At 46.6% G+C, this 27,137-nt stretch overlaps 1 protein-coding gene across 1 annotated transcript in view; it reads left to right on the top strand.

Moving 5' to 3' along the window:
- The first annotated feature begins 17,003 nt into the window (after positions 1-17,003).
- The window catches only part of LOC119395072 (NK1 transcription factor-related protein 1), a 123,149-nt gene continuing 113,015 nt past the window's right edge, over positions 17,004-27,137 (top strand). Inside the window, exon 1 of the mRNA XM_049416081.1 lies at positions 17,004-17,333. Coding sequence (XP_049272038.1) covers positions 17,004-17,333 — 330 coding nt within the window. The remainder of the gene's footprint in view (positions 17,334-27,137) is intronic.

Below are 27,137 nucleotides of genomic sequence, written 5' to 3'. Positions count from 1 at the left end.
GCACTCAGCTGGCCAGCACTCAGTAGCCAGTGTTAGCCAACAGTTCACCAACACTATGCAATATTACACAAAATTAGCCGAAAGTTTGCTGACTAGTGTCTGTTTTTACGAGTGAAAAACCTGGAGGACGTTTGAGCTTCGTCTTCAAAAAGAGTAGAATGCGGTGGTGTGATGGCGTCATCTCATTCGCTTGTCAGGCTTTGCTTCGTAGCGTACACCTCAACCTCCACCTAGGGATGAAACGTTTGTGCATGTAACGTTCTTTAAGCTTTCCTGGAATGCATGCCTACTGCCAGCGCAGTTGCCAAGTGCCCATTATGCCACAATTCACCTTTTTGTGAATTATCGGAGTACCACCTTCGCGGTCCATAAGGCAATATGTCCACTACCAAGTCCAACTCACTCATGAGTCGACTCACTCAGCCTCAGATTGACCGTCAGCCTAAGCCTGAGTGAGTCTGGGTGAATAATATTTTGGTGACTGGAGTCCCAGTGAGTGCGGTTGAGAAAAAGTTCATTGAGTCTCAGTTCGTGTGATTCCGGTTCAGGAAACATTTGTGAGTCTGAGTCCGAGCGAGTCCTACCGCTAAATTATTCTTGATAGTCTGAGTGAGTATTCCTATCTACTCAACTCAGCATTATACAGCCTTATAGCGTTTATACTCACGTCTACCCACGTACTTCAACGCGCTAGCGTTCATAAGTCAGCCCGATATTTATTCATCAAAGGCGTGAGTTACGGAGGGGGGGGGGGAAGTGCCTTTACGCACCCCCACTCTCTCTTTCACGAGGCAGTTCTTGATACAAATATCTCGTGTGACATCGCTTTCAAGACAAATGGTCTTACTGAATTGCAACCATGGCACCGACAAGCCTATCTGAAAGTAGAAGATCGAAAGGCGCCAAGTAGAGCCCTGATATGCTAGATATTGTGTTAAGAGCATTAACCCCGCGGTCGAAAAAACTAATATACGCAACGAATCATGAGTCGACTCACTCAACTCACTCTGACTTGTAAGCCGTCCCTCTTGATTGTGATTGTGTCCGAGTGAGTAATATTTGGCGAATTGGATCCGAGTGATCGAGTTCGGTTGAGAAACTTTTCGGTTATCTGAATTCTGATGTGAGGCGTTTGAGGAAAATCTTGGCGAGTCCTGCGTACGAGTGACGCTAAGAGAAAAAACGTGTTGAGTCTCCTCATAGGAATCGGAATAACGCGAAAGTAGAGCGTGCCCTTACAGAAGTAACTGAATGGTTACTGTACATTGATATAATAGAGTTTGCACAATGTATATTGATGTCTGCAGCTAATGACACCGTTTAACCTGTAGCCCCACTTGATGATTGTGGACATCTCCATCCCGGCGACTACGTCGATGTTAAATGATTAAAAAACCCTTGTGGTAGCTGTAGTTAGTAAACGGTGAAAGCGTAATCAAGAGCGAGGGTGTGTAGTCAGAAGAGCGTCGCTATTGGCGCAGAACTTGTCGCCTCCCGCGCATGTTAAAACTGTGATTGAACTCACGGCCGACTAGAAGAGAACGCCCAGCGCGTCGTGCCGCTCCGGTAGCCGCCGCGATTTTTCTCGGGGCGAGCGCGTGAGCGGGGAACGCGGTGTTACGCCAGGTGAGGGCACGCGCGTCGCAGAGCTTTTTAGGGGCGAAGCTCCTTAAGGCGGCACCCGTTCGTCCCTCGTAGTCGGCGTCGTCGTCGTCGTCGTAGTATTAGTCGTAGTCCGTAACAAGTCTTACGCTTTGACCTCCAAAATGGTGCCGGTGGGAGATTTTTCCTGTGCTTGTTGAACAATAAAATGCAGCGTTAGCTAAAAGCCGACTTCTTCTGTCTCTCATTCCCATTAGCAGCCTTCTTTACCCTCCAAGGTGCCTGGTGAGATTTCTCCTGTGCGTGATAAACAATAAAATTTTGTTCAAAACGCCGTTGATTTGAAATAAACCAACGAAGACCCAATGTTTTGTAAAAGCAAAACAAAAAGAACGCCAGATGTTTTCTAATACAAAACGAAAGACGCCAGCTGCTTAACGAAAGACGCCAATGTTTTCTAAAGCAATGGTTTTCTAAACAATGAAAATTTACAGCGTACATGTAAATTAACGTGAGCTGCAGTCGTCATAACTCATCATCGAACCTTTAGTATGAACGCGCCCGATCTCACGTCGGTGATGATGTACTGGTCAGAATCACGGAAGATTCACGGCTTACCGATGAACCTCCGCAGCTTCGCCCACTCATCATCATTCACTCCGTGGATATGCTGTGTTTTTAGGGGCGAAGCTCCTTAAGCGGCACCCGTTCGTCCCTCGTAGTCGTCGTAGTAGTGAGTAATAAGTCTTACGCTTTGACCTCCAAGGTGGGCCGTGGGAATTTCTCCTGTGCTTGTTGAACAATAAAAAATCGCAGCGTGCGCGTTAACTAAAAGCCGAATTCCTTCTGTCTCTCATTCCCCATTAGCAGCCATTGGCATGTTCCAGTAGGAACGTTAGTAGAAGTAGAAGTGTAAGTGTTAGCTAAAAGCCGACTTCTTCTGTCTCTCATTGCCATTACACCATTGTTTACCTCCAAGGTAGTGCCTGGTGAGATTTCTCCTGGCGTGATTAAACAATAAAAATTTTGTTCAAAACGCCGTTGATTGATGAAAAAACCAACGAAAGACGCCAGATGTTTTGTAAAAGCAGAACGAAAGACGCCTATTTTTCTTAAGTGTATATTATAGTTATAATGTAGCCACCTCGCCCGATCGTCAACGGGCGAGGGACCGGCAACGGCGCGAGGACCCTGCCGTACGAGAGTTAAAATCACTAAAAGACATACTTTGGGGCGATACACTCTAGTGAGCTTTCAACTTTTCGTCTTAATGTACATGAAAAGAAATTATTTCTACGAAAAACGCAGCACACCTTGAGCAATATGTTTGGTTTTGGGACGCTAAATGGAACCATGAGGCGATGCGAAGCGGAACACTTGCACGACCGCGTTCCGTTGGCTTTCGTTGGGCATGCTACCAATTTTTTTTTAAATCTCCTTGCTGCTACCGACCCTCGCGTCGTTGGAACGCGCGTCCTTCTTCCCTAGCCTTGCTTTATTCGCACACGGGCGAGCGGGGAATGCGGTCGCTCTTGGCGCTCTTTCGCTCGGAGCGGACTTCTTCCTTGCATTTCACCGATCACAAGTGATAATGAAGGGACCACGTAACCAACAGTACAATAAATTTGATGTTAATATATACACGATGTTTCACACTCTTTTATTATGTACTGGGCGCATTTCACGGAAGACTTTCACGGTTTACAGATGATTCCCTCCGTAGCTTCGCCCCACTCATCATCATTCACCCCGTGGATATTTTGCTTTCGATTAGCGTGATGCTATGAGCGAGGCCGACGCTTTACGACGCTTGGCTAGTCCGCCACCTCACGTGTCTTATGAACTTCTATTGAAAACGCGCCGAATGGGACGGACGTGTACGCGTTGCAGGTTCTAACTGCGGATGCCACAGTATTGACGAATTACTTTACCCTACCACTCCCAGAGGACACTACCCCGCCGACCGGGAGAGTGGTAGATATAAAAGGCGTGCACTCTAAGAAAAATTGGCCGCGTATCTGCGTGCTTCGCTGCAAATGTCGTGTAAAGACGATAGAAGAGGCGCTGTGTGAGATATGGACGCCATCTGGCAATACGTCGGGAAACATGAGTGCTGTGTTGCGTGTGGTAGTCCCGGCGCAGCAGCAGGCGAAGACCGGCGGTGACCAACGCGAACGGCGGGGACGCCAGCCAGCCCGAAAACGCGGTTTGGCGCGAAGCGCTGAAGCAGAGATACGTCCGCACTCAACGAGTTACTCTCCACACACTCTTTTATTTACACGTCGCCTGGGTAAAACAGACGCCAGAGCGGCGCCACAACCGCAGCCTGAAGGCCGCCCACAACGCTGCTTTTTTCATTTTTTAAATATTTTTTTCACCTTCTTGGCCCTCTCAAAACTAAAGTTTTTTCAACACCAACCCATGGGCATTCGTACAGTGCAATACAGAACCGAAACCGAAACACAACAATGAGCTCGTGCGAAGGGCACGGAGGAAGGCAAATTTCAGCGCAGTCGCATTTTCAGCTTTGTTGAACAGCGCTCACTAGACGACGCGAAGTAAAGAAGGCACACGCAGGCAGCGCCCAGGCAGCGCCTGTCCTGTGCCTTCTTTTACTTCGTCGTCGTCTAGTGAGCGCTGTTTCAACAAAGATGAACGCATACCAACTCGCTCAAGCTTCCATTCTTATGCATTTTCAGCGCAGCTTAAGAAACTAGGATCCTTAAAATTACGTATGTATGCATTTCTATTAAAGGAACACGCCACCTAATACTTACCTATGATGTTGCACCTCAGATATGCATGATATTTACTTTTTGATCGACAACGTTTCACAAGTATGACAGCCATACCAGTTCAAGACGGCTGGTCCTTGGGCAGGGTTCAACTTTGGCCGAGTGGCTGAAACGAGGGACGTGCCGACAAACAGAAAGACAGACAGACAGACAGAAAGACAGACCAAAATTTCTGCGTTTAAGTTCCCCAAGACTATCGTCTTTAAAAAAGAGAGTCAAAAGAGGTCACGGTCGTGTGACTCCTTCGGGTGTCCTTTTGACCACTTTTGGAAGATAGATGAAGAAAAGAGTTAGCATTCGAGCTGGAGTCACGGGACTCTCCTGAAGCGCGTTTCGATTGGCTTCCGTGATGAAGGCGACGTCGTATACGCCATACGTATCGCGCGTTTGCCGTTCGCGCCGTTCTAACGCGTCTCGCATCGCTCGCCGACGGAGCCAGCCGGGCTGGCGCCGCGCGTCGGCCTTCTCTCTCAGTCTGCTCGGTCTTTTGGAATGCGTCGCGTTGGTTGCGCGGGTTGCGTCAGTTGCCTGTCGTGCAGTTTTGTTTCGAACAAAAATACGCATCTTCGGTGGCGTTGACGCCAGGTCCGTGCTCGAAGTCACGCTTGGAGGGCGGATATTCATGGAGCTGCGGATACGGACAACGTACCGCCCGTTAACGGTGAGTGTACTACTTTCGTGGGTACTAATTATACAGCTTTAGCTGGCCGTCTCAGCAGCTGGGCGGAAGTTATCTGCCAGCCATTTCCAACAGCAGCCTGTGTCCCGGGGCTGTTGCCGATGCCCAACTAAAGCTGTCAGTTAACGAGTTGCCACCGTTATGCGCGTTGCTGTACAAGCTCCCATAAAGTGAGCGATGCAAACAATTATCAAGGGTCATTTCTTGCTGATCGCACGTTGTGTCTGCACTACTGAAGATGCAAGATGTCGTTTTGAGATGCGCTTTAGTCTACTTCATAATAACATTGCCATGGACCTTGAGTGTGCTGCGTGCTGCCGCGCGTGGGAACGTGAAAAAAACCCCGTCTTCCGAACGCTTAGACGCACTATATATTATTGTTTTTCTTGGCTTAAAGACGGTAGTTTGAGGTGCAGATATAGTAGGATGAATCCAGCACGTTCGCGTTAGTCCTTAAGTTGGACACGCCTCGGCGGTAAGTGAAAAAGCTATAGAGACTTTCGACGGCGCGCGTTGTTGCGGCCGCCGCCGTGCACTCTTTTCCTTCGTTCCTGTTTACTGTTTGGTGGTTTGCCAACATGGGCGATGACGCTATAACAGAATCAAGTGAGGTAGTGATTGTGGGAGTTATGTGCGCTAATTCTAGCATATTGCGTGTCTGACCTCGACGTAGCCGGCTCCGCGCGCGCTGGTGTCGTTCGGGCGCTCGTACTCGAATTTTTTTGCTGATTTAAGGATGGGTTGTTTCTAAAACATGCGGTCAGTAACCGCTCCCGGCGTGCCCCTACTGCCGGAGGATGTGCTTGGGTGCTGGAATATGCAGGCGCAAAGCCATGCTTATTCTGAAACCAAATTGGGAAGCGATTTCTCTGAAAAGAAGTGCTTTCATTCGTGGCATAGCCAGTGCCTATTGCGAAACGATGTTCCCGCTGCCTTTTACGGTGAAAATTTGTTTTTCGTTGGGAAATATTTCGAACGAAACACTCGTGTCAGATGCGTGTGCATAACGGTGTGTTCAACAAATGGTGGTTTTAAATACAAATAAGCAGTGTGTATGTTTTGGTTATTCCCAGAATCCCGGATCACTTCTCCCACCTCTTCACTCCAGTTGACAGCCACACTCGGGGAAACGAAGTGTCGCTTGGTCTGGCGCCCACCGCATCAACAGCGGCGTTCGCCCTGCCAACCGAACGAGGCAGTCGGTCCTACATTTCCTTTGGTTGGACAAACACGTAGGAAAAGAGTGAGTGGCATCCACGCAAATGAGCTTAAACCAATTTAGTTTGCTGTTTAAAAGAGACTCACATGATCTTGTGCTGCAAGTTGGTCGCCAAGTGACGTGTTACAAAAGCTACTATTTGCAAGTTGTGTTTTACACGATAATGGAAAATAAAAACTTGGTTCCTTACCATGCCTGTTTGCATTTGTTGTTTTGCTATGAGCCTTCTGTATGTCCGTGTGAACTACTTATTGTGTAGTTTTTGCAAACTTTTACTGCAATTTAATTTTCTCATCACAATTTCACCTTCTGCTTTTCAGATACCGTTTTTATGGTGCTCAGCTGAACAGGAGCGCAGCATAGCAAGTCACAAGTCTGATGCCTCCAGCCGTCACCACTTTTTGATTTATTCTTAACCGTAAGGAATAAAGATTGAAACATGATGCTGATTTCTGCAGTTTATTTTGCACCATATCACAGTATGCACATCAGTCACACACTTTAGTTGGCTATACTCATGCAAGCATGTAAATGAGGAATACCTAAAACTTCCTAATTGGAAATCACAGACCATCTTTTCGCGCTTTCTATATTTCTTTGCTGCGAAAGGTGTGTTTTGACGAGTTTTATTAAAATAATGCTAAAATTGAACTATTCTTTTTTTTTCAGGCGCTGGGTAGAACGGCAAGTATTATTGGACTTGCTTAAAATGAATACTTCACTACTTTCAACAGTAGTCGCGCAAAAGTAGAGCAAGTCAAATGAGTAGCTTAAAATAGTTGTGGAGTGCTTGACGCTTCGTTGTGGGTCACTTGACCCCCGTAGGAGTGTTACCGGCAAGAGTCGTCTGACTCCCTATAAGTGGTAGCGTGATCCTTCGGATAAGAGTCCTGCCACTCTGCCTAGAGGGTCAGGGAACTCTCCTAGAGCGCGCCGACACTGACCCACCAAGAGTCACCGTGACTCTTTAAAGAGCGTCGTATTCGTGGCAAGTCAGAACTCTCCGAAAAGTGTCACGTTTACGCTTTTTTTTCTTGGAGTGTTTTGTAAAGGCTCTAGAGTCTGTGACCGTGGCGCAGTGTATAGCGTGCCCAGCCTCAGCTTTGTGGACCGAGCGGTCGTGGGTTCGATGCCCGTTGACGGAACCTTTTTTTTTGCCTGTGTCAATTTTTTCCGCGTCATTTCCGTGACGGAAGTATGTCACTGAAGTCTTGGTGGACCCCGGCATAAAACACTTTCGTGTTAATATATTTGATGAGCAAGTCTGGGTAAGCTCCACATTTTTTGCCGACCTATGTCAGCTGCGCACTTTGGTGGTGCTCTTGCTTATGGTGATAATAAAATATGCCTAAAGGTTTTGTAATGGGTGGACCTCTTTTGCGCAATATTACATGTGTTAACTGGACTCGCGGCGAAAGACGGTCTAGTTCGTACATAACTCCAAAATGGAAAAACAGCGCGAACAAAGGGCGAAGGGAGATGACACGACGACGGGCGCTGACTGCCAAATGAAATTTTTATTGGAAAAAGCAAGTATATATAAAAATAGGAAAGCATGAAAAAAGATTGCTACACTTTTAATCACATGCGTGACGTCAGATAGCGGATTTCCTTGTCTAGCAGATCAAGCGACGGAACGCTTGTCATCTTCTTTCGCCGTCATCTTCCTTCGTCCTGTGTTCGCGCTATTTCACTTTTGAGTTTTAACTGGATTCCTCGCACTATACATGAGGTATGTAGAATTTTTTTTTCGAAGCAGCTTAGAGCCCTGGCCTGACTCTGTGGTATAAAACCTGATCGTTACGCCGAAGGCGTGGGTTCGAATGCCACTCGATTACACGATTTGCATTATTTTTGCATCTGTCGCGATTTTTCAGTCACGGAAAACGCCGGTTTTTCGCTCACGACCAACGCCGCGACAACACTGGATTTTCTGCGACACGGCCTCTATCTATAACCCGATCGTGTTGATTCGGTGCGCAACATGGCCTACATGAGATGACACGTCAGTTATATATAACACGCGCGTTGAGATTAAAGGTAATGAAGCGACTGTGGTAGGATCTTTTCATTGGTCATTAATTTGATGACATACCTGACCTGTGTTATACCGTTTTGACATGTCATGGCTTTCATATCGTGACTTGTTTGTTTTTACTGATGTCATTAATTACCACACGTAAGCCACGCATGCATATTAGATATTAACAACACCATGTCAATGAAATGCCATGATGGCTTTCCGAAGTATACATCGAAATCTGTGTCATTTATGATTATGATTATTTATTACGCACATGACATGAACTCCATGTCGTGGCCTGTTATACATGTTTGTCATACGCTCACGTAATGCCGTGGACATTGCAGTATGTACCTGTAGAAAGATAATGAAACGAGCGTCGTGGCACCGCGATGGCACGTTGTCATTTATTTTGTGACGCGCATGACATGCATCTCATTCTATTCGTGTAGCCAGCTATCATTCAGGTTCATTCCACATTCACGCCCTGCTATATGCTAATTCTGGTATAAGCCAAGATTAGATAGATAGATAGATAGATGGATAGATAGATAGATAGATAGATAGATAGATAGATCGATAGATAGATAGATAGATAGATAGATAGATAGATAGATAGATAGATAGATAGATAGATAGATAGATAGATAGATAGATGGTTCCTTAGGTTCACCTAGAAATGCTTTCGGATTGAATGATTTACCATTCTCTCTGTTCTGCTTGCGTTCTTCCTTCTTTTCTCCTTTCTTTCTGCTTTATTGTTTCTATCCGACAATGTGTAGCAACCACCGAATTAGTACCCAACGGAGGTGCACAAATAAACCAAGAAAATCGACATGCTGAGCAGAAAGGAAAGTTCACAAGTGATGCCGTAACGATGGCAAAATTGAAATCTTTGCACCACCAAAACATCATTCTATAGTGTGCACTGGCACTCAAATCACGCGCTTTTTTTTCTTTCGATGTTGTGACTGCTACGTATTTTTCAGTTTCTGGCCGTAGCGAGCGCAACTCCGCGCGCTTCAGTTCACATCGACCGGCAGTCTCAGGAAGGAGCGGGCAAGTGGCGCCATCTTCTCACCACACCGTACATCTGCAAGTCTCTTGGTTGCTCTTTCTCACTCTCGAGGGAGCCCTAATTGTTCTTGGCTTTTTATGGGCTACCCGAGCGAACGCTATTTGAACTACAGAAGTATCAATAAGACCCGTTGGAATGCTTATTTCTAGCGATTTTCTGAGAACGCGAGGTTTTACAAGACCGGTTTGTTAATTTTGGCGTTCCGATTATTCGACTCCTTCAACAGAAATCGTCATAATACGCACCGCGTACTAAGTGTGCTTCACACACTACGACCGCCTTGGTGTCGTTAAACGAGCACTGGAGCCGTGTGCGTGCTCGAACAATCCAAGGCGTTTTCTCGTTTACAGCTCCAAAACTTCCTTTCAGAGACGTCGCAACTATCATTACGTAGAATAAAGTTTTAAATGCGAAGCATTTCTTATCGAACCTTTGGCACTTTGAGCGTTTCTATCTATCTATCTATCTATCTATCTATCTATCTATCTATCTATCTATCTATCTATCTATCTATCTATCTATCTACTATCTCTCTATCTATCTATCTATCTATCTATCTATCTATCTATCTATCTATCTATCTATCTTCTATCTATCTATCATCTATCTATCTATCCGCCTACGTCTGGGTGCTCTTATGATCGCCTCCTTACTTGGTGTAGACCAAAATTGGCAGGGAGGGTAAGAGGATTTGACAAATATGACTGTCGGGTCATGACATGAATAACGTGAAAACATTCGGCAGATTACCCGTTTACCACGGGCCGTGGTGTACGGGTATGAGCCACAGGTGATTGACCGTTTATGTCTACCCATGAACGGCGAGAACAGGCATCCAAAAACGGCAGGAAGGGAAAGATGGAAGCTTGCGATGAAAAAATCCGTAAGCAGGGGTGGGTGCTCGAGTCGACGTTTCGACAGTGGACTTGTTCCAGCCTTGAAGAAGACAAGTCCACTTGTCGAAACGTCGGCTCGAGCACCCACCCCCTGTTTACGGATTTTTTCATCGAGAACAGACATTGGTAATTTAAGGCGAGAGCGTTAAGAAATACCGACATCGGCAGCGTTGACCCCACGAATGCAAAGAATAAAATTAGGATCCCAACAGGCATCGAACGCAAGCATTCGGCGTGGCAGTCAGCTATACTACCACAGAGCCACGTCAGGTCTATGAACTGGTTTGGAAAAGCAGCCTATGCAGGCGTCATGTCGGTGCAGCGTCAATTGTGGTTGTGGTGCTGGCTATCAGATTAACGTCTGTGGTTCGAGTGTTGGCTCCGCAATTATAGCAGTCTAACAAACATTACATTGTATTACTATGATTCAGCAAGCTACATTGAAGCATTGCTCGACCACGGAGGAATATTTAACGATATTTACGTATGACATTCACATGATTGCACCATAAAGGGCACTTATATAGCTTCGATAATACTGACGTATGTACTCTAACGTGAGTGCTGACGTTACGTCACACCATAAGTTACCCTTAAATGCCGGTGTTGTCGAAATCCTAGTAAGCCCACGATGTGCACGCTACTACACTTACAAAAACATGTCGATCCCCCTCGTAACGGTTGGCTCAAGCCATAAAATACAGCATAGAAGTACTCGCTGACTGCTTCGCATGAAACCGATTCCCACAGCGCTTGGGATCTGCCAAATTTTTGTTTCTATTGTTTCGGTGTATAAGACCGCACGAGCTAATGTAGCAAATTTCGTCTAGAAACGTCCCACCGTAGCCATTCATAAGTCTGCTGCAACAAGAACAAAATTTAGAAGAGCGCTTAAAGTTGTTGGGAATAACTGCCAGTTAACTCGAAAATGGTGTTTTACTCCCGACAAGAGCTTTTTTAATGGGTGGTCCTTTAAATCACTCACTCGTTGCGCAATTGACATGTTTTGACGCCTGGTGCGATTGTACGCAGTGTCACGCAATATTACGTGCGCTAAGGAGACTCCCGGCACTGCAACACATTCGTAGGGCGCTATCCGAACCAGTGCCAAGAACTAGTATGGCTCTGTAGCAGAACAGCTGCTGGCCACGCAGAAGGCCTGGTTTCAATTCCTACTGGAACCGAAGATTTCTTTAGGGCCACTATCAGAAAAAAAGATGCCGGGACCTTGGCACACGGTTTTGTACATGCAGAAGGCCACAAAAGCCCTGTTGTGCTACTTGAAGACGACCGGACTTCACGAGCGCCTGTGAACTCAAAGCGCGAGTTCGTGTTGTGTATGTTCCAGCTCACTCTTCATTCTTCTCTTTCTTACTTTTGTTCTTTGTTCTCTATTCTATCTATTATTTCCCCTTCCTCCCCCCACACACACAAGAGTAGAGTAGCCAACCGAGCAAAAGCTTGGTTATCCTCTATGCATTTCCTCTTCGTTTTCTCTCTCTCTCTCTCTTGAAGACGAAAGATTCAGATGCCTCAACAAACGCGAAAATTAACCTTCGGCGTCGGAAGCGTCCCGCGGCGTCGCCGTCAACACGAGTGATGCAAAAAATCATCCTCACGCGGTGACGTCCCCACAAGACGCTACGACTCACCGAAACATCTGACGTCATATAACGTGACGTCACATGACATTGTCCGTTGGTCAAAGGTGGACCGATCACGGCGACAGTGCAAAACCAGGTGAGGTACAGAGAGCTTTCGAAGGGATGCGGGAATGGATCAATACATCGACTCAGAAGATGATGGCTTTCACCTTCGAGTCGTCTTAGGCGATTGCATAGGGGACCCTGCGAGTTTTTATTTGTTTATTTGCGTCTATCTGGGTTTTTAGCCCACAGACAACGCTGATTTTTTACTTATAACCAACAACGGTGACGCCGACGCCGGAATTTTCGCGAAACGAGCTCTTTAACGCCATCGCATTAAAAGCAGTTGCGCTCTTATCTTTTAGGATACAGCATGATGCAGAAGCATTCAATATATAATGAAAAGAGAAGCGATGACAGTAGGAATCCTTCAAGGACGAACTGTGAAACCTGAACGCGATTTCCATCTTTCTTAACAACAATTCATCTTATGCACCTTCGAGTTTACCTCTGAGTCAAAGTTTTCTTTAGGATAGGGTTGGACATTTTGAAAGCGGGATATTAAGTTTAAGAATTTCACGTTTTCAAACTTCCCATTGTTTCTACAGACATGGAAATTTCATATTTAGTCGCGCCTTTCTGGAATATTTGACACACGTAGCAAACGGAAGCAAAAGCGTTTCTGTTCTAGCACTGGCACTGGAGTTGGCAATATTTGAAGAAACCACAAGGCCACCTGTTCAGCCTCAATACATCGACTGAGAAGTCGAAGATGGCTTTCACCTTCGAGTCGACTTAGGCGATTGCATGGGATCCTGTGAATTTTTGGCCGCTGCAGGTTTCCTCAGGCTTGCATTTCAAAGGGGCCAATATGAGCGTTGTGTGGTATATCGAAAGAGGAGGGCGGTGAACCAGAGAGGTTGGCGGTGAAGTGGAGCGGTGGGCGGCATTTTCGTCGTCGCCTACCGTGGGGCGAACCCCGCTTTAAGTATAACTGAATCCACGTGGACATTTTCTAAATTAGCCATCAACAAATTGTGTGGAAACCTAAAAAAGCTTCTTGCAAATGTAACTGAAGCATTCCCACCTGATTGAGCTCAGCATTACTCCAATCGACATAGGCGTGCGTTCAGAGTGCGGGGGGCGGGGGGGTTGCAGGGGGAAGGTTCGTCGCAGCACCCTCCCTCCCAAATATGTCAATGTATGGCGCTGACATTGCGCCCCCCTCCCTATTATGTCAATGTCTGCAGCTGACCTTGTGCCCCCCCTCTTAGGTAAATAAAGGGAGCGGCCGCCCCCCCTGCCCCCCCCCCCCCGTGCGCACGCCTATGCCAATCGGGCCAAACCAGCGCATCCTAGCGAGCAGGCCTGTGCACTCTTCACTAGGACGTCATGCTACTTAGAACGCAATTTTGATGACACGCATTTTTTCACGCCGGCCATGGCAGGGAAAATTTCCCTGTAGTTTTAGTCGCCTCTTTAATTCTCCATACAAGTCTGTATATAACTGCGGACCAGCGTCAAGGAGCAGTGTAAGAATAATAACCTTGTTTTAAAAATTTGGATGGTAAATATTCGCACACATGTTCAACAGATTTACCCGTAAACGAAGCAAGTAGGTATGCCGCCTGACCTCAAACACCTTAACTTGAAAGTATGAAAATGAAAGGTGGAAAACGGAAAACTTCTCGTTTATTCTTTCGACAAAACAAGGAAAATAATTTCCTAAATCATGCGCATTAAATAGTATTTCAAATATTTGTGGCAGCTGTGAAACAGCGTTCTTGCAGAAAAAAAAATTAGACGAGAAAGAAGACATAAAAAATTCACAGCATATCCACGGAGTGAATGATGATGAGTGGGCGAAGCTGCGGAGGTTCATCGGTAAACCGTGAATCTTCCGTGAATTCTGCCCAGTACATCATCACCGACGTGAGATCGGGCGCATTTATACTAAGGGTCCGATGAGAGTTATGACGACTTGCAGCTCACTTTAATTTTACATGTACGCTGTGAATTTTTATTGTTTAGAAAACCATTGCTTTAGAAAACATCTGGCGTCTTTCGTTAAGCAGCTGGCGTCTTTTCGTTTTGCTTTAGAAACATCTGGCGTTCTTTCGTTTGCTTTTAGAAAACATCTGGTGTCTTTCGTTGGTTTATTTCATCAATCAACGGCGTTTTGAACAAAATTTTATTGTTTAATCACGCACAGGAGAAATCTCACCAGGCACTACCTTGGAGGTAAACATGGCTGCTAATGGGAATGAGAGACAGAAGAAGTCGGCTTTTAGCTGACACTTACACTTCTACTTCTACTAACGCTTCCTACTGGAACATGCCAATGGCTGCTAATGGGGAATGAGAGACAGAAGAATTCGGCTTTTAGTTAACGCGCACGCTGCGAATTTTTTATTGTTCAACAACGCACAGGAGAAATCTCCCACCGGCACCACCTTGGAGGTCAAGATCTGGTACTAGCGTTACGACTGTTACGCACTACGAGGGACGAACGGGTGCCGCTTTAAGGAGCTTCGCCCCTAAAAGAACGAGACAAATACGATTATTCCAAACAGAGGAATAGAAATACACGCTGATAATAACGCTGAGAGAGTACACTAAATTGTGCTCGGAGAAAACCGCTCCCCTTATAGGCCGTCATATCACGAAAACGCTTCAGAGGCGTCGATCGCCGTCAGCGCAATGAGACGCCCAGCCTGTCAAATGCACCCCATCAAACTAAAGATGACGCAAAAGCCCCTCTATTACCAACACACTGACCCGCGCACACACGACTAGAGCCTCAGTCAAGCGCACACATCGAGTGTCCATCAAGGTACGAACAGGCGCACGCACGCCATTGGCGTTGAGACCTCGAAACCTGTTATTCGCCGTCCATCGCCATAAAAGGGCGATCGCGCCTCGAAATGATCGCCCCGAAGCATGCCCAGGTAATTTGCTCCCCGGCGTCTCGCTCATTCTGTCATCGCTGCGTGTTTCCTTTCCTGCTTTCCTTCGATCCTTTTCCACAGCGGCAAGCTGTACTCTGTTCACGGGCGGCAGCTCCGATCAAGCCGGCGGACAGCGCAGAGACGCCGCGGATCGACTAAATTCGATGGGCCGAGTCCCACTACACGTGCGGGATCCTTCGGGGCGAGCACTTGTCCCGGCCGCTCACCATGCTCAAGAGCGCAAGGCGAGGCTATGTTGAACGTTGGGATGACTTTAAGAATTGTTTTAATACTCGATGCCTTTTAGAACTTCCCCGTCTCCTTGCTTTTTTCTGCAGGTCCTTCCTTCTGCTCCTATACCAACTTCAGTTCATCCTTGTTGCCCAATCAATCAATCAATCAATCAATCAATCAATCAATCAATCAATCAATCAATCAATCAATCAATCAATCAATCAATCAGCCACACCACGGCAGTTCTGCTTAAAGCTTTGTGCTAAACGTGAGGCCTTTCAAAACGTCGTCCTTGCGGCGTTCGCTTAAGTAAAGAATAAAAAAAATGTTGCAGTGGCTCGGCTATTCCAAGGAGATTTAAAAAAAAAATTTTTTTAACCTCCTTGGGCTATTCCAGGATAACGTAGCGTTAGCAAAGGTTCAGCTGATTGTTCTTAGCTTTCCTGATTGTCTATATGATTAGCTTGATTATCATGCTTACTGCTGCTCCAATGACACACACTGTATACATACAATGCGGTACGTGTATATTTTTTGCCAAACAACTACTTCGGGATCCGATGAGTTAATATCTCCGCTCTTCTTCGCCGTTGAGCAGCATTTGCGCACTCCTTCTCCATGGCTATACCACACTGGCAAGCGCCAGTCAGAGGCGCTATCAAGCGGCCCCAGCGCAGTGTCAGACGGCGACTGCACAGCGAAGGCGAATACCTGCGCCCGCGCCGGCGCCAGTACGTCTACCTCGGCTACGGCGTCACTCCTCTGGAAAGCGCAGACCGGCGGCAGCGAGTCGCGCGCGGCAGCGGCGGATGTGCGGGAGGTGCCGGCTCCGATGTGCCAGCTGTGTGACATCACTGATCCTCGCGCATGCGCAGCAGGGCTTTTGAGGAGCCACGCGAAACTGGCTCGGCTAGGCCAGTGTAGTAACGCTGCAAAATCGTTAATATCATGATACCCAACGAGCGGCGCCTACACTTCGTCCTTACGACATTCGTATGACAAAAAAGGTCACATGGGCCTTATGAATTCGCGTAAGATGACTTCAAGGTGAAATCCAACTTCTTTTTTTCTCAAGCGTGCCTCAAACACTAAATGGCTTGTGCGTCTCCAAGGAAGCGTAAGTCACTTTCTGGCTGTTGCGTCGATTGGCCTCAGAAATTTGTGACGAACTTTACCCAGAAGTGGCATTCTAAACAAACAAAAGAAATGGTACGGCATGGTATACAGCGCCTATACCGCGAAGCCATCACTTTCCACAGCGGCACGAAACGCGCGCCAAACTGGACTACCTCTCGTAGTAGTGGATGTTCGGAAGCTCCGCCCCGTACCTTTTTTTTTTTTACTGCCAAGAAATATTGTGCTAGAGTATACACCAATGAGGCTTAAAAATAATTGTATTTCTTTTTAGGCCTCCTTGGTATGCACAGCCACATGTGCGATCATAGATAGATAGATAGTTAACTTTATTCGGGTCCGGAATCCTCACCCCGTTTTTATAGGGGCAAGACTGCGGGCCGCTTCCACGTTGGGACAGGCAGGCCAAGCCTCACCGCTGCATCGTGGGCCTTCTGGACAGCCCGGCGTTGGTCAAACCAGTCGTGGCTCCTGAGGAAAGCAGAAAAGGCTTCCTCCGTCAAGCAGTGGTCTGTGTGGTGCTGCAAAGAGGGGCACGCCCAGAGCATGTGCTTAAAGTCGCTAACCGCTCCACAGTCGGGACACAGTGGGGATACCTCTGTGTACCTACTGAAGACGGAGAGTGTGGGATACGACTGAGAGTCACGGCCTAGAGTCACGGCCTGGGGCCTCGTGAGATTTCGATGTGGCAAGGGGAAAGGCCTGCGGCTCATCTGGTAGTGCCTAGAGATCTCGTTAAAGGTGGAGGAATGTCCCTGAAGAGGGGTGGGTGGGTAACCCTCCGGAAAGGTCGGACCAAGCCTGTCGCCGGTCCCACCCAGCACACCGGCTTCCCAGTGCGCAGCACGGCCGGCAAGACCTCGCGCCTGGGCATGGGCCAACTCATTAACGTTGGCCAACCCCCCTACCTCGGCGCCCTCGTGCGCCGGGAACCATGTAATGACTTGATGAGTGAGCACCTTACCCTCAAGTGCCCTAGCAACCTCCTCACAAACAGCCCCAGTGAGAAAGCTCGAAGGGCTGATCTCGAGTCCGTAAAAATCTCTTCCCTGTCCGACCTAAGGATTGCCAGTGCAATGGCCAGCTGCTCTGCCTTAGAAGCCGAATTGTTGCTGATTGACGCGGCTGATAATACGCATCCCCTTAGGTCCACAACGTTAGCAACAAAGCGATTGGAGTCGCCTTCGTACTGGGCAGCGTCTACAAAACACGACTCTGCCTCATGCGCATGTGCGTACCGCAGAAGCGCGGACGCGCGAGCCGTCCTCCTGCCAGCGTTGAAAGTTGGATGCACGTTCCATGGAATAGGCTGCCGCACACTATCCGAAAGCGGAATGTTCCTATCCCTTAACGCCGTTGGACTGAGCCCGACCTGAGTCAGGATTCCCCTTCCCGTCGTCGTAGACGAGAGTCTGGAAATATGTGCGGCCTGCTGAGCTTCAATCACTTCTTCCAATGTGTTGTGCATGCCAAGTCTTGCTAGGCTCTCTGTGCTTGTGTGCATTGGGAGTCCGAATACTCTCTTAATACACTTCCTGATGAGCGTGTTCAGCTTTTGAATTTCGTGTTTCTGCCATCTGTGCATGGGAGTGACATAATTCACATGATTCATGAGGAACGCGTGAAAAAGCCTGAGTAGATTATTTTCCCTAAGCCCCCTTTTTTATTGGAAACAATTGCAATGAGTCTGATTACTCCTTCAGCATGCCCTGTAAGCTTATCTATAGTACGCCCGTGCTGACCGTCAGCTTCAATAATCATGCCTAGCACTCGGAGAGAACGAACCCTGGGGATCTCGCACCCGGATGACGTTCGCACCTCAATATCTGTCTCCTCGGGAGGCCTCCACCCTCTAGGCTTCGGTCCCCTTCTAGTGGGACGATATAGGAGCAACTCTGATTTAGAAGGTGAGAGACGGAGGCCCATCTGACTAACATGTTTCTCGACGCAATGCACTGCCGCTTGCAGTGCTTCTTCAACGCTGCCGTCCGACCCGCCAGAGCACCAAGGGCGATGTCGTCCGCATAGATTGCGGAGCCAATACCCTCCATTTGCTCAAGCTCGACTGCCAAGCCCTGCATCGTACGTCAAATAAGAGCGGCGAGATAACCGACCCTTGTGGCGTACCCCGTTGCCCGAGGTCGTAAGCCTTTGATGTTAGGTCACCCAATATGACTGTGGCCCTCCTACCTCGCGACAAGGACTGCACAAATCTGTAAAACTTTTCCCCCAGGTCAAGGCGGGAGATCGAGTCTAGAATATGCCTATGTGACACTTTGTCGGAGGCCTTTTCCAGATCGAGACCGAGAATGGCCCCCGTGTCTCGGGTGTCTATCTAATATATCATGCTTGATGAGTAGCATGGCGTCCTGCGCGGAGAAATGAGGCCTGAAGCCTATCATGTTGTTTGGAAAAAAATCATCGTCCTCAATGTGCTTAGAGAAACCGATTATTTATCACATGATCCGCCACCTTGCCCAAACAGACGTGAGGGAGATTGGCCGGAGGTTCTCAGCCCCGGGGCTGCGCCCAGGCTTGGGAATAAGAATCACGGACGCAACCTTCCACTCATCTGGAAGACACCCGATTCCCATATGCGGTTGATCTCTGCCGTTATGACCTTTATCGACCTGTCATCTAAATTGCGCAGCAGTTTGTTAGTTACGCCATCGGGTCCCGGGCCTGAACGGCCATTGAGCTTTTGTAGTGTTTCGCTAACGTCCGCCTCCTGAAACGGCCTATCAAGGCACATGGCTGATTTGCCCTCATATCTTGACCAGGCCGGCCCCGGGGGCACAGCATCGTCCGCCAGGGGAAGATACCTCCGTGCTAAGCTCGTGGCAATTTCGTCATCCCCTTGGCGCTGCCTTTCTGCATGTAGAATTCTATCGACACCCGATTCTGGCTGGCTTTGGTCTTATTTCCGTGGATTGAGCTTGTGCGTTTTCCACCGAGACAGCAGAGAATCCTTGGCCTCTATTAAGTGTGCTAATCTGCTATACGTCTGACTGACCACTATTTCTGTGTGTATCAACTTGGTAGCTTTTTCGACGTCCCTCTGACGCTAGCCATCCGATCTTGGAAGTTCACGGATGATTCACCCCCTTTCCTCCCTGATCTTTCGGAAGTGATCCCAGTTTATGTATTTGAATGTCCTGCGAGGCTTCCTGCCGACCTGCAACTCTGTGCTGACAATATAATGATCGCTCCCTAATTCTACTCCCAAGTTAGCCCAGGAAAATTCCCCTGCCGACCCCACAAATGTGAGATCCGGAGTCGAATCCTGTTACACAGAGTTGCCAATCCTGGTGGGAAAGTTTGAATCGGTGATTAACGTGAGTGCAAGGTCCACCGCTGCCTGCCAGAGGTTCGCGCCTTTGCGTGAGGTGTGTGGGTAACCCCAAGCCTGATGGTGGGCATTAAAGTCCCCGGCCACAACAATGGGGGCCCTGGCCCTGCCTGCTACTGAAACTGCCTTAGCCAACAACGAAGTGAAGCGATGCTGCCCCCTCTAGGGGAACTGTACACGTTGAGGATGAATACGCTATTTTTGAGCTCGCCGCTCGGCATAACCTCGCCAAAAAGGTATTCAATTTTGCACCTACCCATCTTTAAGTCATGCTCGATAAAAGTGTGTTTCTTAGAGACCAGGGTGGAGACCCCCCTACCCTCCGGCCCTTTGTTTACGTATGATGTGTAGCCCGACAGAGAAACTGTATCCGTCAATACCTCTTGCAATAAGATAATCTGCGGTCGCGATGCTCTCGTTCTGAGGAACTGTTGTAAGGCCGCCCTTTTTTTAGAGGAGCCCCAACAGTTCCATTGCCAGATCGTGAGGTTCAATATGCCGTTACTCGCAGCCATTATTATTGATGTCGGCTGATCCGGCCTGGGTGCTACCATAGGTCTCCCCCAAGGAAGTAGCCCTACTCTTAACCAGCGACTTCACGCCCTTCTTGGCTCTCAGTTTGCTGAGCTCTTCTTCTAGCTTGGAAGTCCTAGTCTGTGATGTCAGTATTGGGAAGGCGGCGGAAGTGACGCAGCCGAGGGCACCGCTAACTTCGGCGCTTCGGCCGCTATAGGGAGCGTCTGCTGTGCACATGGCGACAGACAGCGTTGATTTGGCCGGCGCTTCGCTGGTCGTCCCGGCGGTCACAATTTTCATACTCCGCGCCGGCATGACCGACATGCCTTGCACGACTTCCGGTTCGTTCGTAACAACGTCTACGTCATACGTAGACAGTACACTCGGTTGAGTTTCGGTTTCGGTGTCGCGCTTTTTCGCTTATTTAAAATTATTCTCCAATTTGGCGAGTATTTCTGCTATCGGGCCCGTAACAGGAGAGTCTCAGGAACATAAAAGCACTATTACTTTGACATGGCCAAAAAATCGCCGGAGTTGGCCTTTAAGCAGCTGGCGTCTTTTCGTTTTGCTTTAGAAACATCTGGCGTTCTTTCGTTTTGCTTTTAGAAAACATCTGGCGTCTTTCGTTGGTTTATTTCGTCAATCAACGGCGTTTTGAACAAAATCTTTATTGTTTAATCACGCACAGGAGAAATCTCACCAGGCACTACCTTGGAGGTAAACAATGGCTGCTAATGGGGAATGAGAGACAGAAGAATTCGGCTTTTAGTTAATGCGCACGCTGCGAATTTTTTATTGTTCAACAACGCACAGGAGAAATCTCCCACCGGCACCACCTTGGAGGTCAAGATCTGGTATTAGAGTTACGACTGGTTACGCACTACGAGGGACGAACGGGTGCCGCTTTAAGGAGCTTCGCCCTTAAAAGGGCGCCCACCTCGAAAACTGGGTGTCCACGGGTTCTTGGTCTTCAGGCCGATACGGTGATGATAAGAGTTCAATGGTTGGTGTCCAAAAAACGCTGCAGAATATGGAAACGACGGAGCCGATAGGCGCGTCCACACACCTCGGCGACCGCAGCGCCTCTCGCGATCATAGAAGAATGAAATAAAATATGAGACACTTACGTTACAAAAAGTGCATCGCAAGGGAACAGTGACACAAGCCACAATGCTTGCGACAGTTGGTCATGCGCAAGTAATCGCTGATATTTTATAAAGTTGGCAATAATTCGTTAGAAATTGAGTTTTACTAAACATTGTACAAGCCATGTTGACCTTTTACTCGAACATGCAGAAATGACGTTCCTATTACGTAATATATCGAAAAACACGAATATACCGCATAATTATGCGATGCGAAAGACAGCTTTATGCATGCCAGTTATGATGTGAGATGAAGTGAGCCACTATAATGCTGAGTTCGCCCACATAAACTATGTGCTGGGTCATGTTATTATGCAAAATTATTGATTTTTAGGGGCGAAGCTCCTTAAAGCGGCACCCGTTCGTCCTCGTAGTGCGTAACAGTCGTAACGCTAGTACCAGATCTTGACCTCCAAGGTGGTGCCGGTGGGAGATTTCTCCTGGCGTTGTGAACAATAAAAAATTGCGCGTTAACTAAAAGCCGAATTCTTCTGTCTCTCATTCCCATTAGCAGCCATTGGCATGTTCCAGTAGGAACGTTAGTAGAAGTAGAAGTGTAAGTGTTAGCTAAAAGCCGACTTCTTCTGTCTCTCATTCATTCCCATTAGCAGCCATTGTTTACCTCCAGGTAGTGCCTGGTAATTTCTCCTGTGCGTGAGTAAACAATAAAAATTTTCTTCAAAACGCCGTTGATTGATGAAATAAACCAACGAAAGACGCCAGATGTTTTCTAAAAGCAAAACGAAAAGACGCCAGATGTTTCTAAAGCAAAACGAAAAGACGCCAGCTGCTTAACGAAAGACGCCAGATGTTTTCTAAAGCAATGGTTTTCTAAACAATGAAAATTCACAGCGTACATGTAAAATTAAAGTGAGCTGCAAGTCGTCATCTTTCATCGAACCTTTAGTATAAACGCGCCCGATCTCACGTCGGTGATGATGTACTGGGCAGAATTCACGAAAGATTCACGGTTATCGATGAACCTCCGCAGCTTCGCCCACTCATCATCATTCACTCCGTGGATATGCTGTGATTTTTTTGCAAATTGGTTGGCACTATACATAATCGCACAATGTTCTATATAGGCGCAATTTCTTATGCCGTTCTTTCTTTAATTGTATTGCGTGATATACCAGCTGTACATTGTAGCCTAACTAATACAGCAGATTTCGACACTTCTGTAACTAATACAGGTTTGTTTGTGCACGCTCTACAATAATCTAAATTTACACCTTCAGCGCATGTCATGTTTGTTTGTTTGTTTGCAGCTATTAGTATATCTGAGCATGTTAGAAAAGACGTAGCAATGAGATACACGTCAAGCGTTCTTGAGACTCCGTATTGTGGTGTGGTAGGCAAATCTCGTAGGCAACATAGCGGCAGAAATTTTAGTGATTACAAACCACCTTCGGAGTATATAGATAATGCCCGTATAGAGTGGCGTCGGGTACCACTACACTCTAAGAAATATCGAGTAAAAAGGGCGTTTTTTGTCCCACAACAATAATCGTCATTTATTTTGCCTCCTTTCCTTGCACTATCGCCGCGCGCCCGGCACTTTCTGGCCACGAACGACATGCGCGCTGTCAGCGTGACATAGCATTCTTGGTAGGAAAGTGGCCAGCGCCGAGTTTTCAAGAAAGGAAACGCAAGCAAGCCTGATGACGATTATTGTTGTGGGACAAAAAGACGCCCTTTTACTCGATCTTTTCTTAGAGTGTAACATCTTCTCAAGGGCAGAAGATGAGGAGGAGAAAAGAAGGTAGGTGGTACGGTTTAACGAGAGTAACTCCAGATTGGCGACACTGTATTGGGCAGGAGAAAGGTAATAATAAAAAAGAGAGGAGGAAAGACATGGGAGGTCCCTGTATCCAAAAAGTAGAAAGAAAGAAGACAAAAAGGGAAGAAAGACAGGTAAGGGTGTTCAAATGAAAAGGTACGAAATATTCTGACAGCATGACCTTAACATAAATGCCTGTGCCGCTATGGGAGAACGTAGCGAGACATCAAGGGATGCGACTGGATTCTCCTCCGTGGACGGAGGAGAGAGAAGAGGCTCTTATAACGCGTCCAGTTTACATGGCAGTGCGTGTAAGGACAGGATGGCGTTCACATTGCGAGATTCGACGATTGAGTAGTAACGATACGTTATCGGATTCCTGACAGCGGAAGGCGGTAAACCAGCCACCATTCATCGCCTGTGATTTCCATGTTTTGGTTCCCTGAAAAAATGACCAGTGCTGGGCAGTATCGAAGATACATGTATCTCATATACTATCTTAGATACTCTATGGGTATCTTGTATCTGTATCGCGATACGTCTAGAAAGATGAGTATCTGTATCTGTATTTCCGATACTTCGATAATGTATCGTGTGTCTTAAGATACAAGATACTTCTATCGCAACACAACCGTGCGAAACAATAATCTCTGGCCAAGCTCCGCTTCTCAAGGTGGTACTGGTGCCACTAAGCCATCGGAACAAGTCTAAGGGATGTGACGCAATTTTATTTTTGCGCCAGAGTTCTTCAGGAGGGCAGAAGACGAGGAAGACAAGCACGCGGACGTCTACGCCCAGCCCACTGCCTTTTGTTTTGTCGATTTCTTTCTTTCAGTTGCGCCGTGCAGCGACACCTCTCTAGTAGTGATGCGAACTATCGATGGTACTATCGATACTATCGATAGCTGAGTCACTATCGAACTATCGATGGTAAAGATACTATCTATAGCGCTATCGATAGTAAAAAATTCGATGGCACTATCGATAGTATAAAAGCGACAGCAAGCTCATTGCATAATAAACTTGGTTCCCCGCGCGCGTGTACTAGTGGATCCGGAGGAGCAGACTGAAGGGCAAGAAAGTTGACATCTTTTGATCTTCACCTGAATGCTTTGCTGACACATGGTCACAAGGTCAACGTTTCAGCTGTAGCGGAAAGGAAGGTGTTAGATGTGGTGGAACTGCGGCGGATTCAGATTTATATTGCGTTTACGATTTCAAAATTAAAAAAAAAAAAATGAGCAATGTTTGTTAATTCGCCGCCACGGTAGTCTAGTGGTTATGGCGCTCGCTGCTGACCCGAAGGTTGCGGGATCGAATCCCGACCGCGGCGGCTGCATTTTCGATGGAGGCGAAAATGTTTGAGGCCCGTGTACTTAGATTTAGGTGCACGTGAAGAACCCCAGGTGGTCGAAATTTCCGGAGACCTCCACTGCGCGTCTCTCATAATCATATCGTGGTTTTCGGACGTTAAACCCCAGATAATATTATTATTGATGTTTGTTTTTGTAAGCTGTGACTGGTTGCTTTCAGATGTGAATTTACTGGGGACATAGTCCGCCATTTTCACTGCGCAAATAATTTATTTCTTTCGAGAAGAATAGCTCATAAATTAAGCGAAGCTGATAGCAGGATTCGCAATATTTTGGCAATATGGCTGGCCCGCAACATCATCATTATTCACACCACTTCGATAATATTGTCACGTGGTTGTGACGATGAAGAATGTTGCAGAAAGAGTGGGAAATACGGAGCTCTTTATTTGGCCGAACGTGTGCCCAGGAAATCATAGCTCAAAATACAAGCGATACTCGCTGCGCACTTACAGCGGCAGAACAGTCGTCGGCCGTCGAGACTTGGCGGCAGCAGGGCAGCGCAAGAAAGCGTGCTAAGCACGTTTGTATTTCTTCTACAGATACCAGTTCAACTAGCACAAATCGTCGACGCAAGACATCAGTTGCGAGTCAGCGCCGTGTTGTCCGTTTCCTTCTCTTTTGTCCTCGTGTGTTGCGCTGTTCCCGAGTGAAAAAATGAATCCCAACCAACTGGCCCAACTTACCGTTTTGCTAGGAAAGAATACTGGGAAGAAGTCAGACGTAGTGAAACCGCAGATGCAGCTTACGAGGCATTTATTCCATTTTTAAACGCATCTACTATGCGCATTTTATCCTAGTAACGAAGACTATAAAACACGGTAAGGGTCGTAAACCATGGGTATACCGGGAATGCATAAAAAGAATTAAACAAAAGCGAGATTGTTGAAAAGTTTCTTAAGAGCAGACTGGATACTGACTGATATATTTAAGCAATACAGAAATAAGCTAACCTCTTTCCTTAGAAGTGAAAAGAACAGATATATGCATGACCAGTTCCGCAGGGAATACTGTAATCAAACAGGAGATGTGTGGAAAAAACTCAATAAACTGTTAAACCGTATGCAACCGCCATCGACTGTCGATGATCTCGTTATAAACGGTAAGCGCATATGTGGAAAATAACTTGCTGAAGCGTTCAATAAGTCTTTGGGATGCGGTTAGTATCGGACAGTGCGTTTCCCCTGCAACCTATGGTATTAAGGAAAATACACAGTATTTATTTAGAGCCAACGGATGAACATGAGGTGCGAGGTATTTATGCGTCTTTCAAAAACAGCGAGCTAGGGATATTGATGATAGATATCGAGCCGTGAAATTTGTGCTTGACATAATTGCTCCTTTACTTGCCCACATATACAACCTTGCAATAATAACGGCTGTTTCCGAAAATAATGCAGATCTCTGAAGTTATTGTCCTGCACAAAAAGGGCGATAAGAATGAGTTGTCGAATTACAGGCCGATTTATATTGCCAATATTTTCAAAAGGCCTTGAAAGACATCATAAACGAGTAACAAAATGTTGTCACGCTTTCAATCTAATTAATAAATCTCAGTATGGCTTTCTCCACGGCAAATCAACTGAATCTGCACTACTGACCCAGAAGGAATCATCCTTAAGGCTTTTGAATTAAAACAGATATGTTAGGCATTTACATAGATTTTTGAAAGGCGTTTCGACCGGATTCACCATGCAACATTGTCAGAAAAACTGCAACTATACGGTATTCGCGGCACGCCACTGCTCTTGATAAAATCCTATTTGAAGCATAGGTTTCAGTGTGTCAGCTTAGGAACGGCAGTTTCATCGTTACAGCAGGTAGTCACTGGCGTTCCACAAGGAAGCATATTGGGTCCTTTATTATTCATCCTTTACATAAACGATATGAACACTATCAACAAAGCACCAACTTATGTAATTTACGCTGATGACACCAGCCTATTTTTCGCTGGAAGAAATGCATGTTTAGCACCTCAAATAAATAAAGCCCTTGAAGACATACAAAAGTGGAGTAAAGAAACTCGCTGTTGATCAATGATGAGAATACAAAAGCCGTTCTTTTTTTATCCGCGTCAGCTTTCAGTCACCATTGATAGTCCTTATTTTTAGGCACGCGCCTATAGAATTTGTGAACTCATAAAAATTTTAGGTGTGCTTTTCAAAAAAATATGTACTGGGACGATCATTTTGACCAAGTTCAATCTCACGTGGCTAAAAGTGTGGGTGCTATTGCAAACTTTCGACACATTCTGCCTGTATCGATAAAACTCATGCTATACACACACTTTTTTTATCCCACATAAATTATTGTTTTTTAGTGTGGGGAAATTCCACACAAAGAAATAACCATAGAATATTTATGTTACAAAAAAGCTCTTCGGTCTATAGCTAACGTTGAACATCGTGCGCACACAAAGGAATTGTTTCATCGTTTTAACGTTGTACCCATAGAAAAATATTATGATTGGAAACTTGCTATCAAATAAAAAGTCAGTTTATAAAAATCACATGACCTTCTAAATCTCGCTTACCTGAGAGGAAATGCTCCTTTCTATTCTCTCCGCAAACAAGACTTCTGGAACATCCCTTTTGCCGAACAGATACGAATGACAGATGTTGCAGTATTGTTTGCCTCACTTACTAAACACACTCCTCAGTAGCGAAATAGAATTAGAAAAACGTAGTATAAGTGATATTAAAAAACTTCCTGTAACTAAT

Source organism: Rhipicephalus sanguineus, chromosome 5, assembly GCF_013339695.2.
Source record: "Rhipicephalus sanguineus isolate Rsan-2018 chromosome 5, BIME_Rsan_1.4, whole genome shotgun sequence".
Classification (NCBI taxonomy): domain Eukaryota; kingdom Metazoa; phylum Arthropoda; class Arachnida; order Ixodida; family Ixodidae; genus Rhipicephalus; species Rhipicephalus sanguineus.
Note: the sequence above shows the minus strand (reverse complement) of the source record. Positions and strands in the feature narration are given on the sequence as shown.